The following is a 22,050-nucleotide window of genomic DNA, read 5'->3' on the forward strand; positions in this document are numbered from 1 at the left end:
TAGTCAGTAGGAAGAGAATCAGGAACCAGAATAGGCCTTGAGACTGATACCCGGTTTAACTTAGTTAGAGAGGGAGAGAAAGAAGGAAGGAAACCCTGGGAAGTTTGGAAAATTGCTCATAAAATCTCCGCGCTGAGATCTGGACACAAGGTTAACGTCTGCTATTCTGTTTGGTCGGTCAGGGTTTTTCAGATTAATGTTTTGTCACAAGTCATGAATGAAGTGAATCATCAAAAATATTGTTATTCTAGTTGTACAAATTTGTTGAAAGGATATGGAAAGGATTATCCTACACTTTATTCGGATTTCAGCACAGGGAGGAGGGAGATTGTGTGGGATGGAGATCTGTGGCTTTTGGAGAACATGAGAAGCACAATGTTCCATAGAAATTAGAATTGTCTGTTCTGAGTTTTTGTCCTGGACTTACAGTGATGACTTTTGTAAACCCCTTTTACAGGATATTAGGAGAGGCTTTGCAGACGGGAAACTCAAAGCAAACATCACATCCAAGACCTGACGGAGTCATTTGATTCATTAGGAATTGAATATCATCGGCTGTCAACTGTGGAAGGAGAAATTTTTGTCTTTTTTCTGTGGGTAAAGATTTCAAACATTAGTGTGACTGGAAAAGCACCGAGACTCACACACCCGAGTGAGAGTGTTCCAGTGCACTGACTGTGGAAAGAACCTTATCCAGTTCCATAGCCTGAAAGACATCACAACATTCACTCCGAGGAGAAATCATACACGTGTTCTGTGTGTGGACGAGGCTTCCATTGATTGTCCAACCTGGAAAGACACGAGGATACCGACACCACGGAGAAACCGTGGAAATGTGGGGACTGTGGAAAGGCATTCACTTGCCCATCCAAGCTGGAAACTCATCGACGCATCCACACTGGGGAGAGACCGTTCACCTGCTCCGTGTGTGGGAAGGAATTCACTCAGTCATCCAACCTAGCATTACACCAGCGAGTTCACACTGGGGAGAGGCCATTCACCTGTTCAGTGTGTGGGAAAGGATTCATTCAGTCATACAATCTAGCATTACATCGGCGAGTTCACACCGGGGAAAGGCCATTCACATGCTCCGTGTGTGGGAAGGGATTCATCAATTCATCTAACCTCGTGTCACATCAGCGAATTCACACTGAGGTGAAACCGTTCAGCTGCACTTCTTGTGGAATGAGCTTTAGGCTTTCATCCACCCTGCTGAAACATCAACGAGTTCATACTGGAGAGAAACCATTCAGTTGCACTGACTGTGGAAAGAGCTTCAGGCATTCAGGCAGTCTCATTGTGCACCAGCGAGTTCACACTGGGGAGAGGCCGTTCACCTGCTCCATGTGTGGGAAGGGATTCACTGATTCATGCCAACTACTGAGACATGAACGAGTTCATACTGGAGAGAGACCATTTACCTGCTCCGAATGTGGGAAGGGATACATTGATTCATCCCAACTGCTGAAACACCAGCGAGGACACAAGTGACTGCAGGGGTTGGATTCTACTATTATTGCAGCTGATAATCGCATCCAGGATTGATAGTCTGACAATATCAGGTTTGTTTCTGCTGATGTTAATAATCCCTGTTACTGGGCTGGAGTTTAATATTCTGGACCTATAGCTGATTGTGTTCTCGGGGCTGCAGGATACTTTTAAGAACTGCTGTCTGTGATCTTCCCCCTTAATTCAGGAACTCTCACCAGAAATTAGTTTAGAATAAGATCATGAATTTTTACTTCAATCCTAAAGTGATCTTTGGTACGAACTGTACAATTCAATGCCTCAGAGGTTCCACTGATTAACATCTCCAATTAGAAAGTGCTGATTAATCCTTGCTGATAATTCTTACTGACTTGCACATTGCACACAGTAGCACCTCCATTATCCATCAAAAAGAAGGGGAATGGGAATTGGTGGATAATCGAAAGTCTCCAAATGTTACCCCTCCCGCCTGGCACAGAAATCCCCTCAGCATGGGAATGGAGACAAGTCCAATCCAAGTACTGGACTGTAAGAAATTGCCATCTAATAAATGTATAAAATCTTAAATTTATGGAATACTGTAGAAATTGCTCACTCTCTCTTATGAAGAAAGCTTCCATAGCAGCTTACTGGATGACAAACACAGGACAGGCCTGTTATCTCTGCCAAGGACAGGCCCTTAAAAAGATACTTCTAACCCTGATACGATTGGATCTCATGGCCCATACTTGAACTGCCTGTTGTAGCGGATATCGAGTTCATGGTTCATGTGTTTTAGAGTATAGTTTTTGGTTTTGAGAATTAAAGTCTTAACTGTAAAAAATAGGATAAATTGAATTCAAACAAGCTTGGAGTCTATTACTAAATTAAAAAATTGGGGCAATGTTGACTTAAGAGGTTACCAGCTGGAAGGTGAGATCATAAAGTAGCAGGTGGGCTTACTTAGCTAAAGAACTGGAGACATGATGTCAGCAATCCTTGCAAGAACAAGGGCAGTCCATTGAGATGTTTTTGTTTTAGGAGTTAGAGCTAAATTAGTTTAAAAGCAGTCAGTAAATCCTGGACAATTGTAAAATCCATTTACTTCATCAGATCAAAGAAGAGATTGTATATGAGGGATAATTAACATAAAGATTGGTTTCAGGACATCCCAGAAAAGGCTATGTTGTCATGGAGTTGGGGGAACTTAGGGTGATTCTCTGGTTTCAATTTATCTGTGCGTTTGCAAAGTTAATTGCAGTTTGGACCTCATGCTTTGCAGCGCATCGAGAGAAGATAGCCAAAAGAAATGAGTTAGATAGGCCTTTGCTGTAAACAGAGTTTAAAAACTAACTTCATCATTCATCGTGTGGAATGCAAGCAAGACTTAATCTCAGTTTGAATTTTGTGGAGGGATCAGAAGCTGGAAGATTTCCTGGTTTGAAGCTAGTGGGAGAATCTACAGTGATCCTCACAGAGTCTTGTGGTAAAGAAAACAATAAACAGATTAGCTTGGAACTATTGAAACTTGATCAGGTCAAGGGACTTAGGCATCTGTAGTGAAGAAATGCTAAATGAAAGTTTTACCTCTGAGAATAGCTGGAGTTGAAGAGCATTTGCCAGAGAATTGTGGTATGTTTATGGATGGTCCTGACAGAAGTAAATAACTTTAATATTGATGTGTCTTAAAAGAGAATTCTTGGAGTAAGAAGTAAACCTGAGTGCATTACATACATAGTTATAAACCATATTATTATGTTAATAATGCTTGTTTTTAAAATTCTTTTACATACAATAAAGTTGGTTTTGTTTAAAAAATAGAGAAAACTTGCGGCATAGTTCCATTGATTAAAACAAGGTATTTGATTTCTTTTAGAATGTTCACTGTCCCTAACTGGATCATACTACTGTGTGAAGTTTAAAACAGGCTCTCGAGAGCATTTAGATTTCAAAGTGATGCGTACTGTCTTCAGCACAACTTCCACACTCCCAGCACCCCACTTTGGCTCACACCAGTTAACTGTTCAAAGGAGACTGCCGCCACCAACCACGGAGACCAGTACTCACTGTGTCATCTGTTCATTTGTCCTCTGGGACCAGTAAACCCTTCTCACCTGTCACAAGTTGAATGCTTTTCCTGTCTATTTAGCTTATTGACCTAAGCTTCCCAAGAAACTACTTTAAAGTCACTTATGAGCTTGACCCTGTTTTTGGGTAATCTGTAACTCCCGGACATAAATCTTCCAAAATGGTGTTAAGAGAGGGGTCACAGTCATTGAGATTACAGGCCTGAGAAGCGAATGCCTTAGTTAAATATGGATAGGGATTTTCTTCAGTGAAGCCAGGAGCATCCATTGATATTGGCATATTCCTGAAATGATTGATAGATGGTCCGACAGGGAAAAGATATGCTGGGGGTGAGAGATATCCTAGGAATTGTAGAAGTGATTGTTTTTTTATCCATTTGTGGGAAGTGGGTGTCGCTGGCATTTATTGCGTATTCCTAAATGTCCCTGAGAAGGTGGTGGTGAGCCACCTTCTTGAACTGCTGCAGTCCATGTGGTGTAAGTACACCCACAGTGCTCTTAGGGAGGGAGTTCCAGGTTTTGACCCAGGAACAGTGAAGGGACGGTGATATATTTCCAAGTCGAGCTGATGAGCGGCTTGGAGGGAGTTTCCAGGAGGTGATGTTCCCATGTGTCTGCTTCCCTTGTCCTATATGGTAGTGGTCGTGGGGTTGAAAGATGCTGTCTAAGGAGGCTTGGTGAGTTCCTGCAGTGCAGCTTGCAGATGGTACACATTGCTGCTACTGTGCAACGGTGGTGGAGGGAGTGAATGTTTGTGGATGTGGTGCCAATCATGAAGGCTACTTTTTCCTGGATGGTGTCACACTTCTTGAGTGTTGTGGGAGCTGCATTCATCCACGCAATTGGAGAGTATTCCATCATACTCCTGACTTGTTCCTTGTAGATGGTGGACAGGCTTTGGGGAGTTAGGAGGTGAGTTACTTGCTGCATGATTCCAAGCCTCTGAATTGCTCATGTAACCATAGTATTTATATGGCTAGTCCAGTTGTTTCTGGTCAATGCTAACCCCAAGGATGTTGATCGTGGGGGATTCTGTGATGGTAATGCCAATGAATGCCAAAGAGCGATGGTTAGATTATCTCCTGTTGGAGATAGTCATTGCTTGACACTTGTATAGCGCAAATGTTACTTGCCACTTGTCAGCCCAAACCTGGATATTGTCTGTGTCTTGCTGCATTTGAACATGGACTGCTTCAGTATCTGAGGAGTCGCAAATGGTGCTGAACATTGTGCAATCATCAGCGATCATCCCACATTTGACCTTAAGATGGAAGGAAGGTCATTGATGAAGCGGCTGAAGATGGCTGGGCTGAGGACACTACCTTGAGGAACTCCTGCAGTGATGTCCTGGAACTGAGATGATTGACCTCCAACAACCACAACCATCCTCCTTTGTGCTAGGTATGACTCCAACCAGTGGAGAGTTTTCCCCCGATTCCCATTGATTTCAGTTTTGCTGGGCTCCTTGGTGCCACACTGTCAAATGCAGCCTTGATGTCAAGAGCAATCACTCTCACCTCACCTCTGGAGTTCAGCTCTTTGGTCTTGAGTGTGACAGGGCTTACGAATATATCTCAATAGGCTGTCTGAAGAGGTTCAAAAAAGGCAACATTAAGTTGCAGAAGACCCAGAATCAGTTTGCCCCACGGTACACTCGTGTGTCTTACAACTGAATAAAAAGTACAGGAGTGAAGGGATCTTGTCAATAAGTTGCAAAAGGAAAGTGATGGTTAGTAAGAGAGCATTGCTGTCTGGCACAATCAGTTATGCTGGGAACAGGAAGCACACGATGGAATGTTATATAAGAAAAAATAACTAGAGCAGACACTGGAAAAATATTGAGTTACAGGCAGAATATACCCAACTGAGTGTGCAGTTGGAAGATTCAAGGGGGATTTGAGGGGATTAGTTCAGTAACAATCTGTCACCTCCCCCAAAGCAGATCATACCTTGGGTTTAGTTAAAATCTGACTGCTTCAGGTACCAATCAGCAGCAGCAGCACTCGTGGCTACTGTCTCCGAAACCAGAGCAGGTGACCCTGGCTCTTTTTGGGATAACATAGTTGAAAGCAGTTCCCCCTCTCCTATGCAATGAGGAAATGCCTGTGCCTGTGTGTGTGTGTGTGTGTGTGTGTGTGTGTGTGTGTGTGTGTGTGTGTGTGTGTGTGTGTGTGTGTGTGTGTGTGTGGTGTTGTGTTTGTGTGTGTGTGTGTGTGTGTGTGTGTGTGTGTGTGTGTGTGTGTGTGTGGTGGGGTGTTGTGTTTGTGTGATCACTTGAGCCAGGGCCACAGCACAGGCTAAGACCCCGATAGAACGGGGAGTGGGGAATGGTGAAGAGCCATCCTCGTCCACTGGGGTCAGGGAAGAAGTCATCACCTTGACAACTCGCAGACCCCTTTCCCCTGGTCAGGTTAGAACTCTGAAAGAGGAGTTGGGGGTGGCAGGGGGTGATATGAACACTGACACCCTCCTCACGCCATAATGAGAAATCTTTAAAACTTCCCATGCGGAGTTAGAGAAGGATGACCTTAAACAGATTCTCCTAGCTGTAAGTTCCCGAGAGTTAAGATGAGAAATGGACAGAGACATTTTGACCAAAGGCTCACTCGGGGAGGTAGAGACTGACCTAAGGAGGTCCTGGGCGAAGGGAATATTGACTTTCACCAGGTTCCAGTTAACATCAAACAAGCCCCCACTGAAATCCTGAGTGTATTCACAGAGAGGCTCCATGACTGTTACCAGTGCACTAGGGAGGGTCAGGATCACCATTTTGATTCCCTGAGCTTCAACAACCTCTTCAGAAAGGGCTCCAGCTGTTAGTCCATAATGCATTGAGTGTTTATAACACTCAAACAACGCCCTGGGATGAGTTGCTCCTCCATTCCCATATAATCTTGGAGCTGATCCATGGACCAAGCACCCAGGAAGGTTAAGGTAGGACCAGCGAAGGCCCGTCAACCAACCAGAAACCTGGACCATCCAGGAACTTGGTGCCAGGAAGGGATGCTCCAGTTCACTGTTTTAATAGTAACAGCCTGAGCCACCACTATGTCTGTGATGGTTACAATCGGTGTAGTGTGGAGGCTGGCAGTAACAGTGAGCCCTGCTTTCCCTCTCCTCCTGCTGAGTCCTGACCCTGTCGAGCAGTGGCGAGAGGCAGTGATAGAGGCCATGTGATTTAGGAACAGAGTTTGGCTGGTTGCTGCAGTGAATCAGGTAGCTGGACTAGCAGCTCCAGACACCCAGTGACTTCAACTATTGGCCCTTTCAACTATCAACGCGGTTACAAATTGAAATAAAGACTTTGCCTTTTAAGGATTTGGCTTTATCCCATTTGTTGTCCACCAAGATGCAGTGATAGAGAAGGGGAGACATCGAAGTCGCCTCAAAATTAGCTGCAAGCACTTCTCTCTCTGTGGTAAAAATGCCAGATTATGAGAATACTGATTTGGACAGTGAAGTTACTCCAGGGCTCCTGAATGAGATAGAATGGTAATAAATGGGATGGCCCACTTAAAATAAAAGAAAAAAATCACCCCATCAAATGGGAAATGGAACAATTCACCCTAGGTATAGTTCAATAGATTAATCACAGAATCACACAGTGCAGAAGAGGCCCTTCAGCCTGTCGAGTCTGCACTGACACATGAGAAACACCTGACCTACCTATCTAATCCCATTTACCAGCACTTGGCCCATAGACTTAAATGTTATGATGTGCCAAGTGCTCATCCAGGTACTTTTTAAAGGATGTGAGGCAACCCGCCTCCACCATCCTCCCAGGCAGTGCATTCCAGACCATCACTGCCCTCTGGGTAGAAAAGCTTTTCCTCACATCCCCCCTAAACCTCCTGCCCCTCACCTTGAACTTATGTCCCCTCGTAACTGACCCTTCAACTAAGGGGAACAGCTGCTCTCTATCCACCCTGTCCATGCCCCTCATAATCTTGCACACCTCGATCACCTTAATCTTCTATCCAGGTATATTCTAGTGAAAGTCAGGAAAGTGTAGATGAGACTGGTAAATAGATAGCTTTCTCTTGGAGATGTTTACCTGCTTGCCTCTGAACTTCCTAAGAAAACTGAATTTGATAATCTGGTCACTATCTGAGACATTGCACCATGCAGGTGAAGATAAGCAAAGATCTTCAGACAGACCACCCCTTGGGCCTTTGGTAAGATTACCTGAAAGTCCAAGAATGACTTGTATCAGATGGCACAGGGGGCATGATTTTGAGATACCAGTGTGAGTGTGCAGATGTGATTTGTTACATATGGAGCAACTAAAATGCAAGAACGCATGGTGAAACTGCACTGAAGACCAGGTCAGACCTGCTCAGCTACTCAACAATAGAACAACATGATGTGATTAATGTGATCATAGACTAAGTTAACATTTTAAATCATCAGGACATTGACACAAACTCTGGAGAGAAACTGACATTAAGACAATGAGGATGGAATTAATCACACTGGTTTCTATCAGAGGGAGTAAAATTAAAGTGAAGAGGGATATAGAATCTGGATTTAGAAACTATTCACAAGCTGGACAGAGAGCTGGAGAATCTTTAAAGATTCATGAACTTTTGATGCATGAACCTTTGTTTGAACCATATGTATTTACAATATGCCAATGATTTAGAATTGTGTGACATGATCTATAGAGGACAAATTGAAGTTGATAGTTATCACATTTTACTGGAAAAGTTTTTACATTTATTCTTGGTGGCAGCTCAAGGGTTTGTGTTGCTGATTCTGATAATTCTAGTAGCTTTAGTATGTTACCGATGGTATGTAATCATGAAATTACAAAAACACACTCATAGCTTCGAAATAGCTGGGTTAGTCAGAAATCAGTTTGTGAGAAGTCACCCTTCCCAAGGTGGGGAGATCTGGAAGAAATCATGGTCCAATAACCATGTAATTTTTAAATAAGTTTATTGATTGTAGGAATAGCTCTCTCTCTCTCTTATGAAGAAAGCTTCCTAGATTGACAAACACAGGACAGTGTAGGCCTGTTATCTCTGCCAAGGACATGTCTCCAGTACAGACCATGAAACAAGACAAACTTGATAGGGTCAGTGGAGGGGGGTGGGGGGTGGGGGGGGTTTGGTGGTGGTGTGTGGTGGTGGTGGAAGAGGGGAACTCATGACCAATGTGTCAACCAACTGTCTGAGTAAAGGTTAACAGGATGCCTGAGAAAGTGATGAGACACTCAATGACTTCAAGGATTTCCAATGGAATATTAACTTGAAAATAAGTCCCTTGACAATTGAATAAGTGATTGACAGAAGACCCCCTGAAATAAAATATATAAACAGCCTTTCAAGCGGGAAATCACTTCAGACAAGAAGGAGCATTTCAAAATGATTCATGCTGCCTTCAGCCAAACACTTTTACTCAAAGAAACTAAGAAAGGAAGAAACTGTCACCTCCAGGCACAATGATCAGCATCCCCCTGATCCGGGGCCAGTAAACCATTCCGAGGAGACTGCCACCTTCAGCCACGGAGATCAGCATCCCCCTGATCCGGGACCAGTAAACCATTCCGAGGAGACTGCCACCTCTAGCCACGGAGATCAGCATCCCCTGATCCAGGACCAGTAAACCATTCCGAGGAGACTGCCACCTCCAGCCGCGGAGATCAGCATCCTCCTGATCTGGGACAAGTAAACCATTCCAAGGAGGCTGCCACCTCCAGCCGCGGAGATCAGCATCCCCCTGATCCAGAACCAGTAAACCATTCCGAGGAGACTGTCACCTCCAGTACGGAGATTAGCATCCCCCTGATCCGGGACCAGTAAACCATTCCGAGGAGGCTGCCACCTCCAGCCACGGAGATTAGCATCCCCCTGACCTGGGACCAGTAAACCATTCCGAGGAGACCGCCACCTCCAGCCACGGAGATCAGCATCCCCCTGACCTGGGACCAGTAAACCATTCCGAGGAGACTGTCACCTCCAGCCATGGAGATCAGCATCCCCCTGATCTGGGACCAGTAAACCATTCCGAGGAGATTGCCACCTCCAACCACTGAGATCAGCATCCATCCCTGCTTCTCCCCATCCATTTGTCCAATCTGGGACCAGTAAACTATTCTCACCTGTTACCGGTTGTATGTCTTTTCTGCCTATTTAACTGATGTATCATAATTAAACTATTGATTCCTAATAAAATGCTTTAAAATCACCTACGCCTAGACCCCCTTTTTGGGGAATCTGTGACTCCCAGACTAAAATCTTACACTTGTCCATGAGAGTAACTTAACGCATGAGAAGTGAATAATCTAGAGAAATCATGAAGTGTTAGTTGTGGCTGAGTGTTTGCATCCTTATCTCTGAGTCAGGAGGTTGTGGGTTCAAATCCACATCCAGAAACATGAGCATAAAATCCAGGTTGATATTCTGATGCAGTACAGAGGGAGCACTGCACTGTCGGAGGTCCCTGCTTCCAGATGAGACCTTCAACTATGGCCCCATCTGCCCTCTCAGTTGGTGTAAAAGTTCCCAGGATGTTATTCCAAAGGGAAGGAGAGTTATCCTCGATGTTTTGCTTATTATTTAGTTTTTGACATAAGAACTAGTTGGAAGTGTGAGTTGTGAGGACAATGCAAAGACGCTTCAAAAGGCTTTGGAGAAGCTAAGTGAATGGGCATAAAATTGGCAGATGATAGGAAAAACAGAAATAGAGTATTTCTTAAATGGTGAGAGGTTGGGAAATGTTAAACTTCAAAGGGACTTTGGTGTCTTTGTTCATGAGTCACTAAACGCTAACATGTAGATACAGCAAGAAGGCAAATGATATATTGGCCTTTATTACAAGACGGTTTGAGTACAGGAATCAAGTGTCTTACTGCAATTATACAGAACCTTGGTAAGACCACACCTGGAGTATTCTGTGCTGGTCTCCTCAACACCTCTTTGTCCTTTTGTCTGTGACATCTTTTGATTATCTCCACCTATCACTGGCTCCTTACCTAGCTCTTCTTGTCCCAACATCCCCCCCCCCCCCCCCCCCCCCCCCCCCCTTTAAACCAGCTTATATTTCACCCCTTTCCTATTTTTACTTAGTTCTGCTGAAGGGTCATGAGGACTTGAAATGTCAACTGTGCTCTTCTCCACCGAAGCTGCCAGACCTGCTGAGTTTTTCCAGGTATTTCTGTTTTGTTTTTGTTAAGGAAAGGTACATTTGCCATAGACAAAGTGCAGTGGAGGTTCACCAAATAAATTCCTGGGATGGAGGGATTGTTCTGTGAGGAAAGATTAAAGGCCTTTATTCTCTGGAGTTTAGGAGAACGAGAGGTGATCTCTTCAAATGTACAAAATTCTTGCAGGGGTCAACAGGGAAGGATATTTCCCCTGGTTGGGGTTCTAGAACCAGGGGACACAGTCTCATGAGTAAAGGGCAGGTCATTTTAGATTGAGGTGAGGGGCAATTTCTTCACTCAGAGGGTGGTGAATCTTTGGAATTCACTGCCCCAAAGGGCTATGGAGGCATTGTCATTGAGTATGTTCAAGACTGAGATTGATCGATTTCTACATCTTAAAAACATCAAGGGATACGAGATTAGTGCAGGAAGACAGTGTTGAAGTAAAAGACCAGTCATGATCTCATTGAACGACAGAAGGGCTGAATGGCCTGTTCCTGCTCCTATTCCTTATGTTCTCAACAAGTATCACTGAACAGATTATCTGGTCACAATCACATTTCTATTTGTGGGATCTTGCTGTGTACAATTTGGTGACTGCATTTCCTACATCACAACAGTGACTAGACTTCAAAAGAACTTCATTGGCTGTAAAGCACTTTGGGCCATCCTGAAGTTGTGAAAGGCGTTATATATATACAAGTCTCCATTAACAAAGGAGAAAAGGCCCAAAAATGGAACAGTCAATAAGAGGACATCAATCAGTTTCCTCTTAGAGAAATCAAGGACTCAAACACTGTGTGTTTGACACAAAGCTGATTTATTTAACCTAAGTGCAGAATATTAAACTCCAGCCCAGTCACAGAGATTATTAACATTAACTGAAACAAACTCCAACTGTCAGGATGAATGTGGTTCAATCCTGGTTGTGATTAACAGCAGCAGTAACAGCAGAATCCAACCCCTGCAACTTGTGAACTTGCTGTTGTGTCTGCAGGGTGGATGAATGAGAGAATCCCTTCCCACACACGGAGCAGGTGAACAGTCTCTCCCTGGTGTGAACTTGCTGGTGTTTCAACCGGAGGGAATGCTGAGTGAATCCCTTCCCACACATGGAGCAGGTGAACGGCCTTTCCCCAGTGTGAGTGCGCTGGTGAGTCAGAAGATCCATTTTGCTTTAAAGCTCTTCTCACAGTTGGAACATATAAAAGATCTCGTGTCATATTCAACGTTGGTGTGAAGTGAGGTGGGTGAGCTGAGTGAATCCCTTCCCACATTCAGAGCAGCTGAATGGTTTCTCCCCATTGTGAACTCACTGATGTAACTGAAGGCTGGATAACTCTGTGAATCCCTTCCTGCACATAGCACAGGTACATGGCCTCTCCCCAGTGTGAACTCGTTGGTGTGTCAGATTCTTTTGGCTTTTAAACTGTTCTCACAGTCAGAACATTTAAAAGACCCTTTGTCAGAGTGAACATGTTGGTTCGTAGTGAGGTGGGTTTGTTGAGTGAAACCTTTCCCACAATCAGAGCAGATGAACGGTCTTTTCCCAGTGTGAGTTCTCTGGTGTTTAGGTAAGCTAGATGACTGAGTGAAGCCCTTCCCACACTTGGAGCAGGTGAACGGCCTCTCCCCAGTGTGACTGCGTCGATGAATTTCCAGCACAGATGGGGATCTGAATCCCTTCCCACAGTCCCCAAATTTCCATGGTTTCTCCATGGTGCAGGTGTCCTTGTGTGTCTCCAGGTTGGATGATCAGTTGAAGCCTCGTCCACACACACCTGTACGGTTTCTCCCCACTGTGACTGGTGTGATGTTTTTTCACGCTGTGTAACTGGTTAAAGCTCTTTCCACAGTCAGTTCACTGGAACACTCTTCACTCTGGTGTGTGTCTCTTTGCTTTTCCAGTCACACTTTTTTTTCAAATCACTTCAGTGGACAGAACATTTCTCCTTCCATATTCAAAGGCCGATGATATTCAAGTCCTGATGAATTGACTGACTGTCAGATTTTAATGTGATGCTGCGTCTGAGTTTCACATCTGCAATCAATTTTCTTCTAATCCCCTGTAAAAGGAGTTGACAGTATCAGTATCACTTAGGCCAGGTTAGAAATTCAGAACAGACAATTCTAGTTTCTATGAAACATTCTCTCTTCTCTGGTTTCCCCAAAACACGTTGTCCAATCAAATTGAAAGAGCCCAAAATCACCAACAAACTCCCAGCAAAAGCTCTTTCTCCAGGGCCATCCAGACATGGACAAGGCAATGGAAGAGAGTTCAGCAGCTTCTGTGATCACCACCAGCCCCCGAAAGGGCTGCAACTACACTGCATCCACAAATTGCTGTTTTAACCAGGCCCAAGAAGAGATTCAGGAGAAGAACCCTGAGTTACTCAGTCCCTGCCACACTGGGCAGCGAAAGGTTTGTAATCAAATGGTTGAAATGTAACCAAATGTTGTGCAGCAGCCCCTTTAGGTAACTATACAGGGGCTGCAACCTGTCACACTGAATAAGTACATGTCCCCTAGACTAGACTGCAAACATCAGCTGCAGCCTGGGACTGGGTGAAGCTGCTTAAAAAGCTGTTGCTGGGATGCCTTGGGGTGGGGAATGGGAGGATTCAGGAAAGGGCAAATTCAAAAGCAGCAAGGGAAATGTTAAGGCTGCAGAACAGAGCAATGCTCGGTAAAAACAGACAGAGTGAGTGTGGAAAGGAGAGTGAGAGTGACACAGGGAATATGGCAAAACCTATAAGATGGATACAGGAAGCCAGCAGTGAATCAGAATCCCCCCTTGTCCCTCTGTGTGTCCCCAGGAGTAGGAATCTTCTTTGTCCCCCCAGGGGACTCCCCTCTGCACCCTGCACCCCTATCCTTCTAGGGGGAATCCCTCTCTCTCCCCCAACCCCCCGGGCAGCAACGGGGAATCGGTCTGATCCCCTGGGGTTGCTGAACTGAACCCAGAGGGAGGGAGAAAATTCCCCGTGAGCTGTGATCCTGGGATCTGCAGGATCTTATTAGGGGTTCTGTTGAAGGGTCATTCGGACTCGAAACATTAACTGTGCTCCTCTCCGCAGATGCTGCCAGACCTGCTGAGTTTTTCCGGGTATTTTTGTTTTTGGTTTGGATTTCCAGCATCGGCAGTTTTTTTGCTTTTATCTTATTGGGGGTTTGCGGCCTCCACCGGGTGTTTCTGAATCCTCCCCTCGGTGCAAATGCAGGTCCGGTAGCTTATTATTGGGTTAAAAACAAAAAAACTGCGGATGCTGGAAATCCAAAACAAAAACAAAAACAGAATTACCTGGAAAAACTCAGCAGGTCTGGCAGCATCGGCGGAGAAGACAAGAGTTGACGTTTTGAGTCCTCATGACCTTTCGACAGAACTTGAGTTCGAGTCCAAGAAAGAGTTGAAATATAAGCTGGTTTAAGGTGTGTGTGTGGGGGGGCGGAGAGAGAGAGAGAGAGAGAGGTGGAGTGGGGGTGTGGTTGTAGGGACAAACAAGCAGTGATAGAAGCAGATCATCAAAAGATGTCAACAACAATAATACAAAAGAACACATAGGTGTTAAAGTTAAAGTTGGTGATATCTAAACGAATGTGCTAATTAAGAATGGATGGTAGGGCACTCAAGGTATAGCTCTAGTGGGGGTGGGGAGAGCATAAAAGATGTAAAAAATATATATAATAAATAAATAAATAATTTTTTTTAATGGAAATAGGTGGGAAAAGGAAAATCTATATAATTTATTGGGAAAAAAAAGAGAAAAGGAAGGGGGAAACAGAAAGGGGGTGGGGATGGGGGAGGGAGCTCATGACCTAAAGTTGTTGAATTCAATATTCAGTCTGGATGGCTGTAAAGTTTCTAGTCGGAAGATGAGGTGTTGTTCCTCCAGTGTGCGTTGGGCTTCACTGGAACAATGCAGCAAGCCAAGGACAGACATGTGGGCAAGAGAGCAGGGTGGAGTGTTAAAATGGCAAGCGACAGGGAGGTTTGAGTCATTCTTGCGGACAGACCACAGGTGTTCTGCAAAGCGGTCGCCCAGTTTACGTTCGGTCTCTCCAATGTAGAGGAGACCACATTGGGAGCAACGAATGCAGTAGACTAAGTTGGGGGAAATGCAAGTGAAATGCTGCTTCACTTGAAAGGAGTGTTTGGGTCCTTGGACGGTGAGGAGAGAGGAAGTGAAGGGGCAGGTATTGCATCTTTTGCGTGGGCATGGAGTGGTGCCATAGGAGGGGGTTGAGGAGTAGGGGGTGATGGAGGAGTGGACCAGGGTGTCCCGGAGGGAGCGATCCCAACGGAATGCCAATAGGGGGGGTGAAGGGAAGATGTGTTTGGTGGTGGCATCATGCTGGAGTTGGCGGAAATGGCAGAGGATGATCCTTTGAATGCGGAGGCTGGTGGGGTGATAAGTGAGGACAAGGGGGACCCTATCATGTTTCTGGGAGGGAGGAGAAGGCGTGAGGGCGGATGCGCAGGAGATGGGCTGGACACGGTTGAGGGCCCTGTCAACGACCATGGGTGGAAAACCTCGGTTAAGGAAGAAGGAGGACATGTCAGAGGAACTGTTTTTGAAGGTAGCATCATCGGAACAGATGCGACGGAGGCGAAGGAACTGAGAGAATGGGATGGAGTCCTTACAGGAAGCAGGGTGTGAGGAGCTGTAGTCGAGATAGCTGTGGGAGTCGGTGGGTTTGTAATGGATATTGGTGGACAGTCTATCACCAGAGATTGAGACAGAGAGGTCAAGGAAGGGAAGGGAAGTGTCAGAGATGGACCACGTGAAAATGATGGAGGGGTGGAGATTGGAAGCAAAATTAATACATTTTTCCAAGTCCCGACGAGAGCATGAAGCGGCACCGAAGTAATCATCGATGTACCGGAGAAAGAGTTGTGGAAGGGGGCCGGAGTAGGACTGGAACAAGGAATGTTCCACATACCCCATAAAGAGACCAGGCATAGCTGGGGCCCATGCGGGTACCCATAGCCACACCTTTTATTTGGCGGAAGTGAGAGGAGTTGAAGGAGAAATTGTTCAGTGTGAGAACAAGTTCAGCCAGATGGAGGAGAGTAGTGGTGGATAGGGATTGTTCGGGCCTCTGTTCGAGGAAGAAGCTAAGGGCCCTCAAACCATCCTGGTGGGGGATGGAGGTGTAGAGGGATTGGACGTCCATGGTGAAGAGGAAGCGGTTGGGGCCAGGGAACTGGAAATTGTTGATGTGACGTAAGGTGTCAGAGGAATCACGGATGTAGGTGGGAAGGGACTGGACAAGGGGAGAGAGAAGGGAATCAAGATAACAAGAAATGAGTTCTGTGGGGCAGGAGCAAGCTGAGACGATCGGTCTACTGGGGCAGTTCTGTTTGTGGATTTTGGGTAGGAGGTAGAAGTGGGCCATCCGAGGTTGGGCGACTATCAGGTTGGAAGCTGTGGGAGAGAGATCCCCAGAGGAGATGAGGTCAGTGACAGTCCTGGAAACAATGGCTTGATGTTCAGTGGTGGGGTCATGGTCCAGGGAGAGGTAGGAGGAAGTGTCTGCGAGTTGACGCTCAGCCTCCGCGAGGTAGAGGTCAGTGCGCCAGACAACAACAGCACCACCCTTGTCAGCGGGTTTGTTGACAATGTCAGGGTTGGACCTGAGAGAATGGAGTGCAGTAAGTTCAGAGAGAGACAGGTTAGAATGGGTGAGAGGAGCAGAGAAATTGAGACGACTAATGTCGCGCCGACAGTTCTCAATGAAAAGATCAAGAGAAGGTAAGAATCCAGAGGGAGGGGTCCAGGTGGAGGGAGAATATTGGAGATGGGTAAAAGGATCCGTTGAACTGGGAGAGGACTCCTGCCCAAAGAAGTGAGCCCGGAGACAAAGACGGCGGAAGAAGAGTTCAGCATCATGCCGAGCCCGAAATTCATTGAGGTGAGGGCGTAAGGGTATGAAACTAAGTCTTTTGCTGAGCACTGAACGTTCAGCATCGGAGAGGGGAAGGTCAGGGGGTATAGTGAATACACGGCTGGGGTTGGGATTGGAAGATGGGGTGGGGATGGAGGGACGGGCAGGGGTGGAGGGTCCTAGATGGGTGTTGGTGTCGATGAGTTGTTGGAGCTTGCGTTCCTTAGCACTTGAGAGAAAGAGAAAAAGTTTCTTGTTGAGGCGTTGGATGAGCCGAAGGATAAAATGAAACTGGGGTCACGCGCAGCTTTCAAAAAGGGTACGGCGGTGCTGCTGGAGGGAGAGGTCGAGTGTGTTCATATGGCGGCGCATGGCACTGAGTGTGGATTTCAGAATGTGACGGGAACAGCAGTCCGAGAAACGTTTTATGTCCCGGAGATACCTGTAATCCTGGGTGGGTTCAAAACATGAGGGGTGGAATTTCAGTTGAAATCCACGTGGGGTAAGTCGGAGATGGAGACAGTCACTGAGAAAGGAGATGAGGCTGTGAAAGCGGGTTTTAGTAAACACCTTGTCAAACACCAGGAGGGAAATGGAAAGCAAGGAAGGTGAGCAGGGCAAAAGAGAGATACGGAACTCTTGTCGCAGAGAGGAACAGAACTTCTTCAAGGAGGTAGGCATTTCTTGAAGAGCAGTGGCAGTCAATTCAACACAGAGATAAAAACAAAAAAACTGCGGATGCTGGAAATCAAAAACAAAAACAGAATTACCTGGAAAAACTCAGCAGGTCTGGCAGCATCGGCGGAGAAGAAAAGAGTTGACGTTTCGAGTCCTCATGACCCTTCGACAGAACTTGAGTTCGAGTCCAAGAAAGAGTTGAAATATAAGCTGGTTTAAGGTGTGTGTGTGGGGGGCGGAGAGAGAGAGAGAGAGAGGTGGAGGGGGGGTGTGGTTGTAGGGACAAACAAGCAGTGATAGAAGCAGATCATCAAAAGATGTCAATGACAATAGTACAATGGAACACATAGGTGTTAAAGTTAAAGTTGGTGATATTATCTAAACGAATGTGCTAATTAAGAATGGATGGTAGGGCACTCAAGGTATAGCTCTAGTGGGGGTGGGGAGAGCATAAAAGATTGGGTTATTGGGTGTCTGAATCCTCCGGAAGGATTTGGTCCAGCCGCCAGCGCCATTCCTCTACTGGCTGAGGACATTTCTCTCCGACTGTGGGGTCCACATCTCCAGCTCCAGCACTGCGCATGCTCTAGTCGTGTCTCCGGCAATGATTAAAGAAAAGAACTGCGGATGCTGGAAATCCAAAACAGAAACAAAAACAGAATTACCTGGAAAAACTCAGCAGGTCTGGCAGCATCGGCGGGGAAGAAAAGAGTTGACGTTTCGAGTCCTCATGACCCTTGAAGGGTCGTGTTCTGCTGCCAGACCTGCTGAGTTTTTCTAGGTATTTCTGTTTCTGTTTTTCTCCTGCAATGATGGGGCTCCGCCTCTCATTCACTCCGATTGGTTGGTCGCTCCCGCTGTGTCCTCCTGTCCCGCCCACTCTCGTTCCACTGGTCCGGCTCTGCCGTCAATCAGCCGGGCATTGGGAGCTATCCGGTGAGAGGTCACTGCCGGGAGCGGGTTAATAAACCCCGGGCGGGGTTTACAAATCCCGAGTGCGGCCCCAGAGCCGAATATTAAACAATGAACATTCTCCACTCTCACTATCCGCCGCTTCCGGCTTCTCTCCGGGAACAACCTCAAACAAAGAGACCAGGGGGAGACAGTGGCCTAGTGGGAATGTCACTGGATCAGTAATTCAGACACCCAGGGTCATGTTCTAGGTACTTGGGTTCAAATCCATTAAATTAATACAATCTGGAATATAAAGATAGTCTCAGTGATGGTGACTGAGGCCCCTCTGAGAAATCTCCACACAGTCAGTGCTGGACACAAGGTAAATGTCTGTTATTCTGCCTGGTCGTCAGGATGATTCAGGTTAATGTCATGAATGAAGTGAATTATCAAACATTGTACAAATTTGTTAAAAGATTACAGAAAGAATTATCAAACACTTCATTCAGATTTCAACCCAGGGAGAAAGGAGAGTGTGTGGGATGGGGATTTACAGCTTTGGGGAAACAGGAGAGGAAATATGTTTCATGGAAACTAAAATTGTCTGTTCTGAATTTCTACTCTAAACTTAGTGATGACTTTTTTGGAACTCTATTTACAGGATGTTAGAAGGAGGATTTGCAGACCGGAAACTCAAACCAAACATCACATCAAGATCTGACAGAGTCACTCCATTCACCAGGATCTGAATATCATCGGCCTCTGAATTTGGAAAAAGAAATGTTTCTCCATTCTGTCTGTGGGAAAAGATTTCAAACATCAGTGTAACTGAAAAAAGCATCGAGAGACACACACCAATTGAGTGTTCCAGTGAACTAACTGAAAGAGCTTTAACCAGTTAGACAGCCTGAAAAAACATCACACCATTCACAGCGGGGAGAAGTGTACACGTGTTCTGTGTGAGCACAAGGCTTCAACTGATTATCCAACTTGGTGAGACAGAGGGCTCCGGCTTTATGGAGAAACCATGGAAATGTGGGGATTGTGGGAAAGGATTCAGTTATCCATCCCATCTTGAAATCCATCGACATTGGGGCCAGCACCATGGAGAAACCATGGAAATGTGAGGACTGTGGTAAAGGATTCTATTACCCATTCCTGCTGAAAAACCATCAACACATTCACACTGGGGAGAAGCCGTACACTTGCTCTGTGTGCGGGAAGGGATTTACTCAGTTAGCCAGCCTCACATTACACCAACGAGTTCACACAAGGGAGAGGCCATTCACCTGCTCCGTGTGTGGGAAGGGATTCACAAATTCATCCCATCTGCTGTCACACCAGCTTATTCACACTGAGGAGAAGCCATTCAGCTGTACTTACTGTGGAAAGAGGTTCAGATCTTCAGCCAACCTTACTGCACACCAGCGAGTTCACACTGGGGAGAAGCCTTCCACCTGCACTGTGTGTGGGGAGGAATTTGCTCGGTTATCCAGCCTCCAGTATCACCAGGGAGTTCACACTCGGGAGAGGCCATTCAGCTGCACTTCCTGTGGAAAGAATTTCAGGTCTTCATCCAACCTCATTGAACACCAGTGAGGTCACACCGGGGGGAGGCTGTTCATCTGCTCTGTGTGTGGGAAGGGATTCACCAAGTCCTCCAACTTGGTGATACACCAGAGAATTCACACTGGGGAGAGACCGTTCACTTGCTCAGTGTGTGGAAAAGGGTTCACTGAGGCAGCTAATGAGTGGAGGCACCAGTGAGTTCATAAATGACTGCAGGGTTCTGCTCTTATTGTTGCTGTTAATCACGTCCAGCATTGATAGTCTGACAATATTAGGTTTGTTTCTGCTGATATTAACAATCCCTATATCTGACTGGAGTTTAATATTTTGAAGTTGTCATTGATTTTCGGGGCTGCAATGTCCTTTTTTAAGGGGCCATTTGAGATTTTTCCTCTTAATTCAGGAACTCACTTACAATAACTTTATGAACTTTTACTTCAATCCTAAATTGATCTTTGGTGAAAAATCTACAACCCAGTGTCTGAAAGGCTCCACTGATTAACATCTCCAATTAGAAAGTGCTGAATAATCCTTTCTGATGATTATCAATAACTTACACATTCTTCACAGTGGTACCTCCATTATGGAAGTAAATTATCAAGGAACAAATCTGGCATCCATGTACATTCTAATGAAAGTGTACATGAAACTAGTAAATCTCTTGTATTCTTGCCTCTGAGCTTTTTCAGAAAACTGCATCTGGCCATTAGCTGAGGCATCACAACTTGCAGAGGGAGATAAGCAAAGATCTTGAGAGAGACACCACTGCACCCCCACACCCCTGAACTTTGGTAACTTTATCTAAAAGTCTAGAGTGACTTGTATCAATATGAGATCCCGGTGTGAGTGTGCAGATGTGATTTGTTACGTATGGAGTAACTAACACGGGAAAAAGCAAGTGGAGCCTGCACTGAACAACAGGTGCCATACATGCTCAATAGTCGACAACAGAATCTCATTGAAGTGGTTAATGTGGTCAGGAGAATGAGACAACATTTAAATCATCAAGATATTGACACAAACTCCATAAACTGACTTTAAAACAGTCCAGATAGAATTAATCACACTGGTGTCTATCAGAGTGAGAAAATTAAAGTGAAGGGGCATATAGAATCTGGATTTAGAAAATATCCACAAGGTGGATGCAAGTGAACAGAGAGCTGGAGAATCTCTAAAGTCCACGCATGAACTTTTGTTTGAACCATATGCATTTACGACATGCCAATAATTTAGAATTGTGCGAGATGATCTGTGGGTGGGGAGGATGAATCAAAGTTGATAATTACCACATTTTACTCAGAAAGTTTTTACATGTATTCTTGGTGGCAGCTCAAGGGTTTTGTGTTGCTGATTCTTCTAATTCTAGTGGCTTTAGTATGTTATCAACAGTATGTAATCAAAAAATTAGGAAAACAAACTCGTAGCTTAGAAATAGCTGGGTCAGTTGTGAAAACTCAGATGGAGTGGGGGTTCTCATGAACCATGTTATTTTTCATTACTCATTCACAGGATGTGGGCGTCTCTGGCTGGGCCAGCATTTATTACCCATCTCTAATTGCCCTTGAGAAGGTGGCAGTAAGCGACTTTCTTGAACCACCGCAGTCTATGTGTAAACCAATTGTCTGAGTAAAGGTTACACAGGATGTCCTCGGAAGTGATGAGCCATGAAATGACTTCATGGATTTCTGATGGAAACAGGAGCGATTAACTTGAATATCTGCCCCTTGCTAATGGACAATTGAATAAGTGATTGACAAAAGACCCCCAGGAATAAGGTACAAGAATTAGCTTCTGAGAAGGAAATCACTTCAGACAAGAAACAGCTTCTCAAAGTGATCCATTTGGCCAAACATTTTGGGTCAAAGAGACTGAGAAAAAATGAGACTGCTACCTCCAGCCACGGAGGTCAGGATCCCCTTGATCCGAGACCAGTAAACCAATCCGAGGAGACTGCCACCTCCAGCCGCGGAGATCAGCATCCCCCTGATCCGAGACCAGTAAACCATTCCGAGGAGACTGTCACCTCCAGCCGTGGAGATCAGTATCCCCCTGTTCTGGGAACAGTAAACCATTCCAAGGCGACTGTCACCTCCAGCCATGGAAATCAGGATCCCCCTGATCCGGGACCAGTAAACTATTCCGAGGAGATTGCCACCTCCAGCCACAGAGATCAGCATCCCTTCTGCTTTTTCCCCATCCACTTGTCCAACCCGGGATCTGTAAACCATTCTCACCTGCTATGGGTCATATGTCTTTTCTGTCTCTTCAACTGTTGTATCATGTCTAAACTGTTGCTTCTTAATAAAATGCTTTAAAATTGCC

At 45.5% G+C, this 22,050-nt stretch overlaps 1 protein-coding gene and 1 long non-coding RNA gene across 2 annotated transcripts; both read left to right on the plus strand.

Annotated features, from left to right (window-relative positions):
- Positions 1-783: 783 nt before the first annotated feature.
- Positions 784-19,249, plus strand: LOC121270263 (gastrula zinc finger protein XlCGF8.2DB-like; the record flags this gene model as incomplete). Its single annotated transcript, XM_041175583.1, has 2 exons — positions 784-1,562; positions 18,821-19,249. A coding segment is annotated over one exon (708 nt), but the record flags the coding sequence as incomplete, so codon positions are not given.
- Positions 19,250-19,773: 524 nt separating this feature from the next.
- Positions 19,774-22,048, plus strand: LOC121270465. The gene is made up of 2 exons (XR_005941549.1): positions 19,774-19,922; positions 21,238-22,048. It is a non-coding gene; the product is annotated as an uncharacterized LOC121270465 (long non-coding RNA).
- Positions 22,049-22,050: the final 2 nt, after the last annotated feature.

This window comes from Carcharodon carcharias, chromosome 27 (assembly GCF_017639515.1).
Source record: "Carcharodon carcharias isolate sCarCar2 chromosome 27, sCarCar2.pri, whole genome shotgun sequence".
NCBI lineage: Eukaryota > Metazoa > Chordata > Chondrichthyes > Lamniformes > Lamnidae > Carcharodon > Carcharodon carcharias.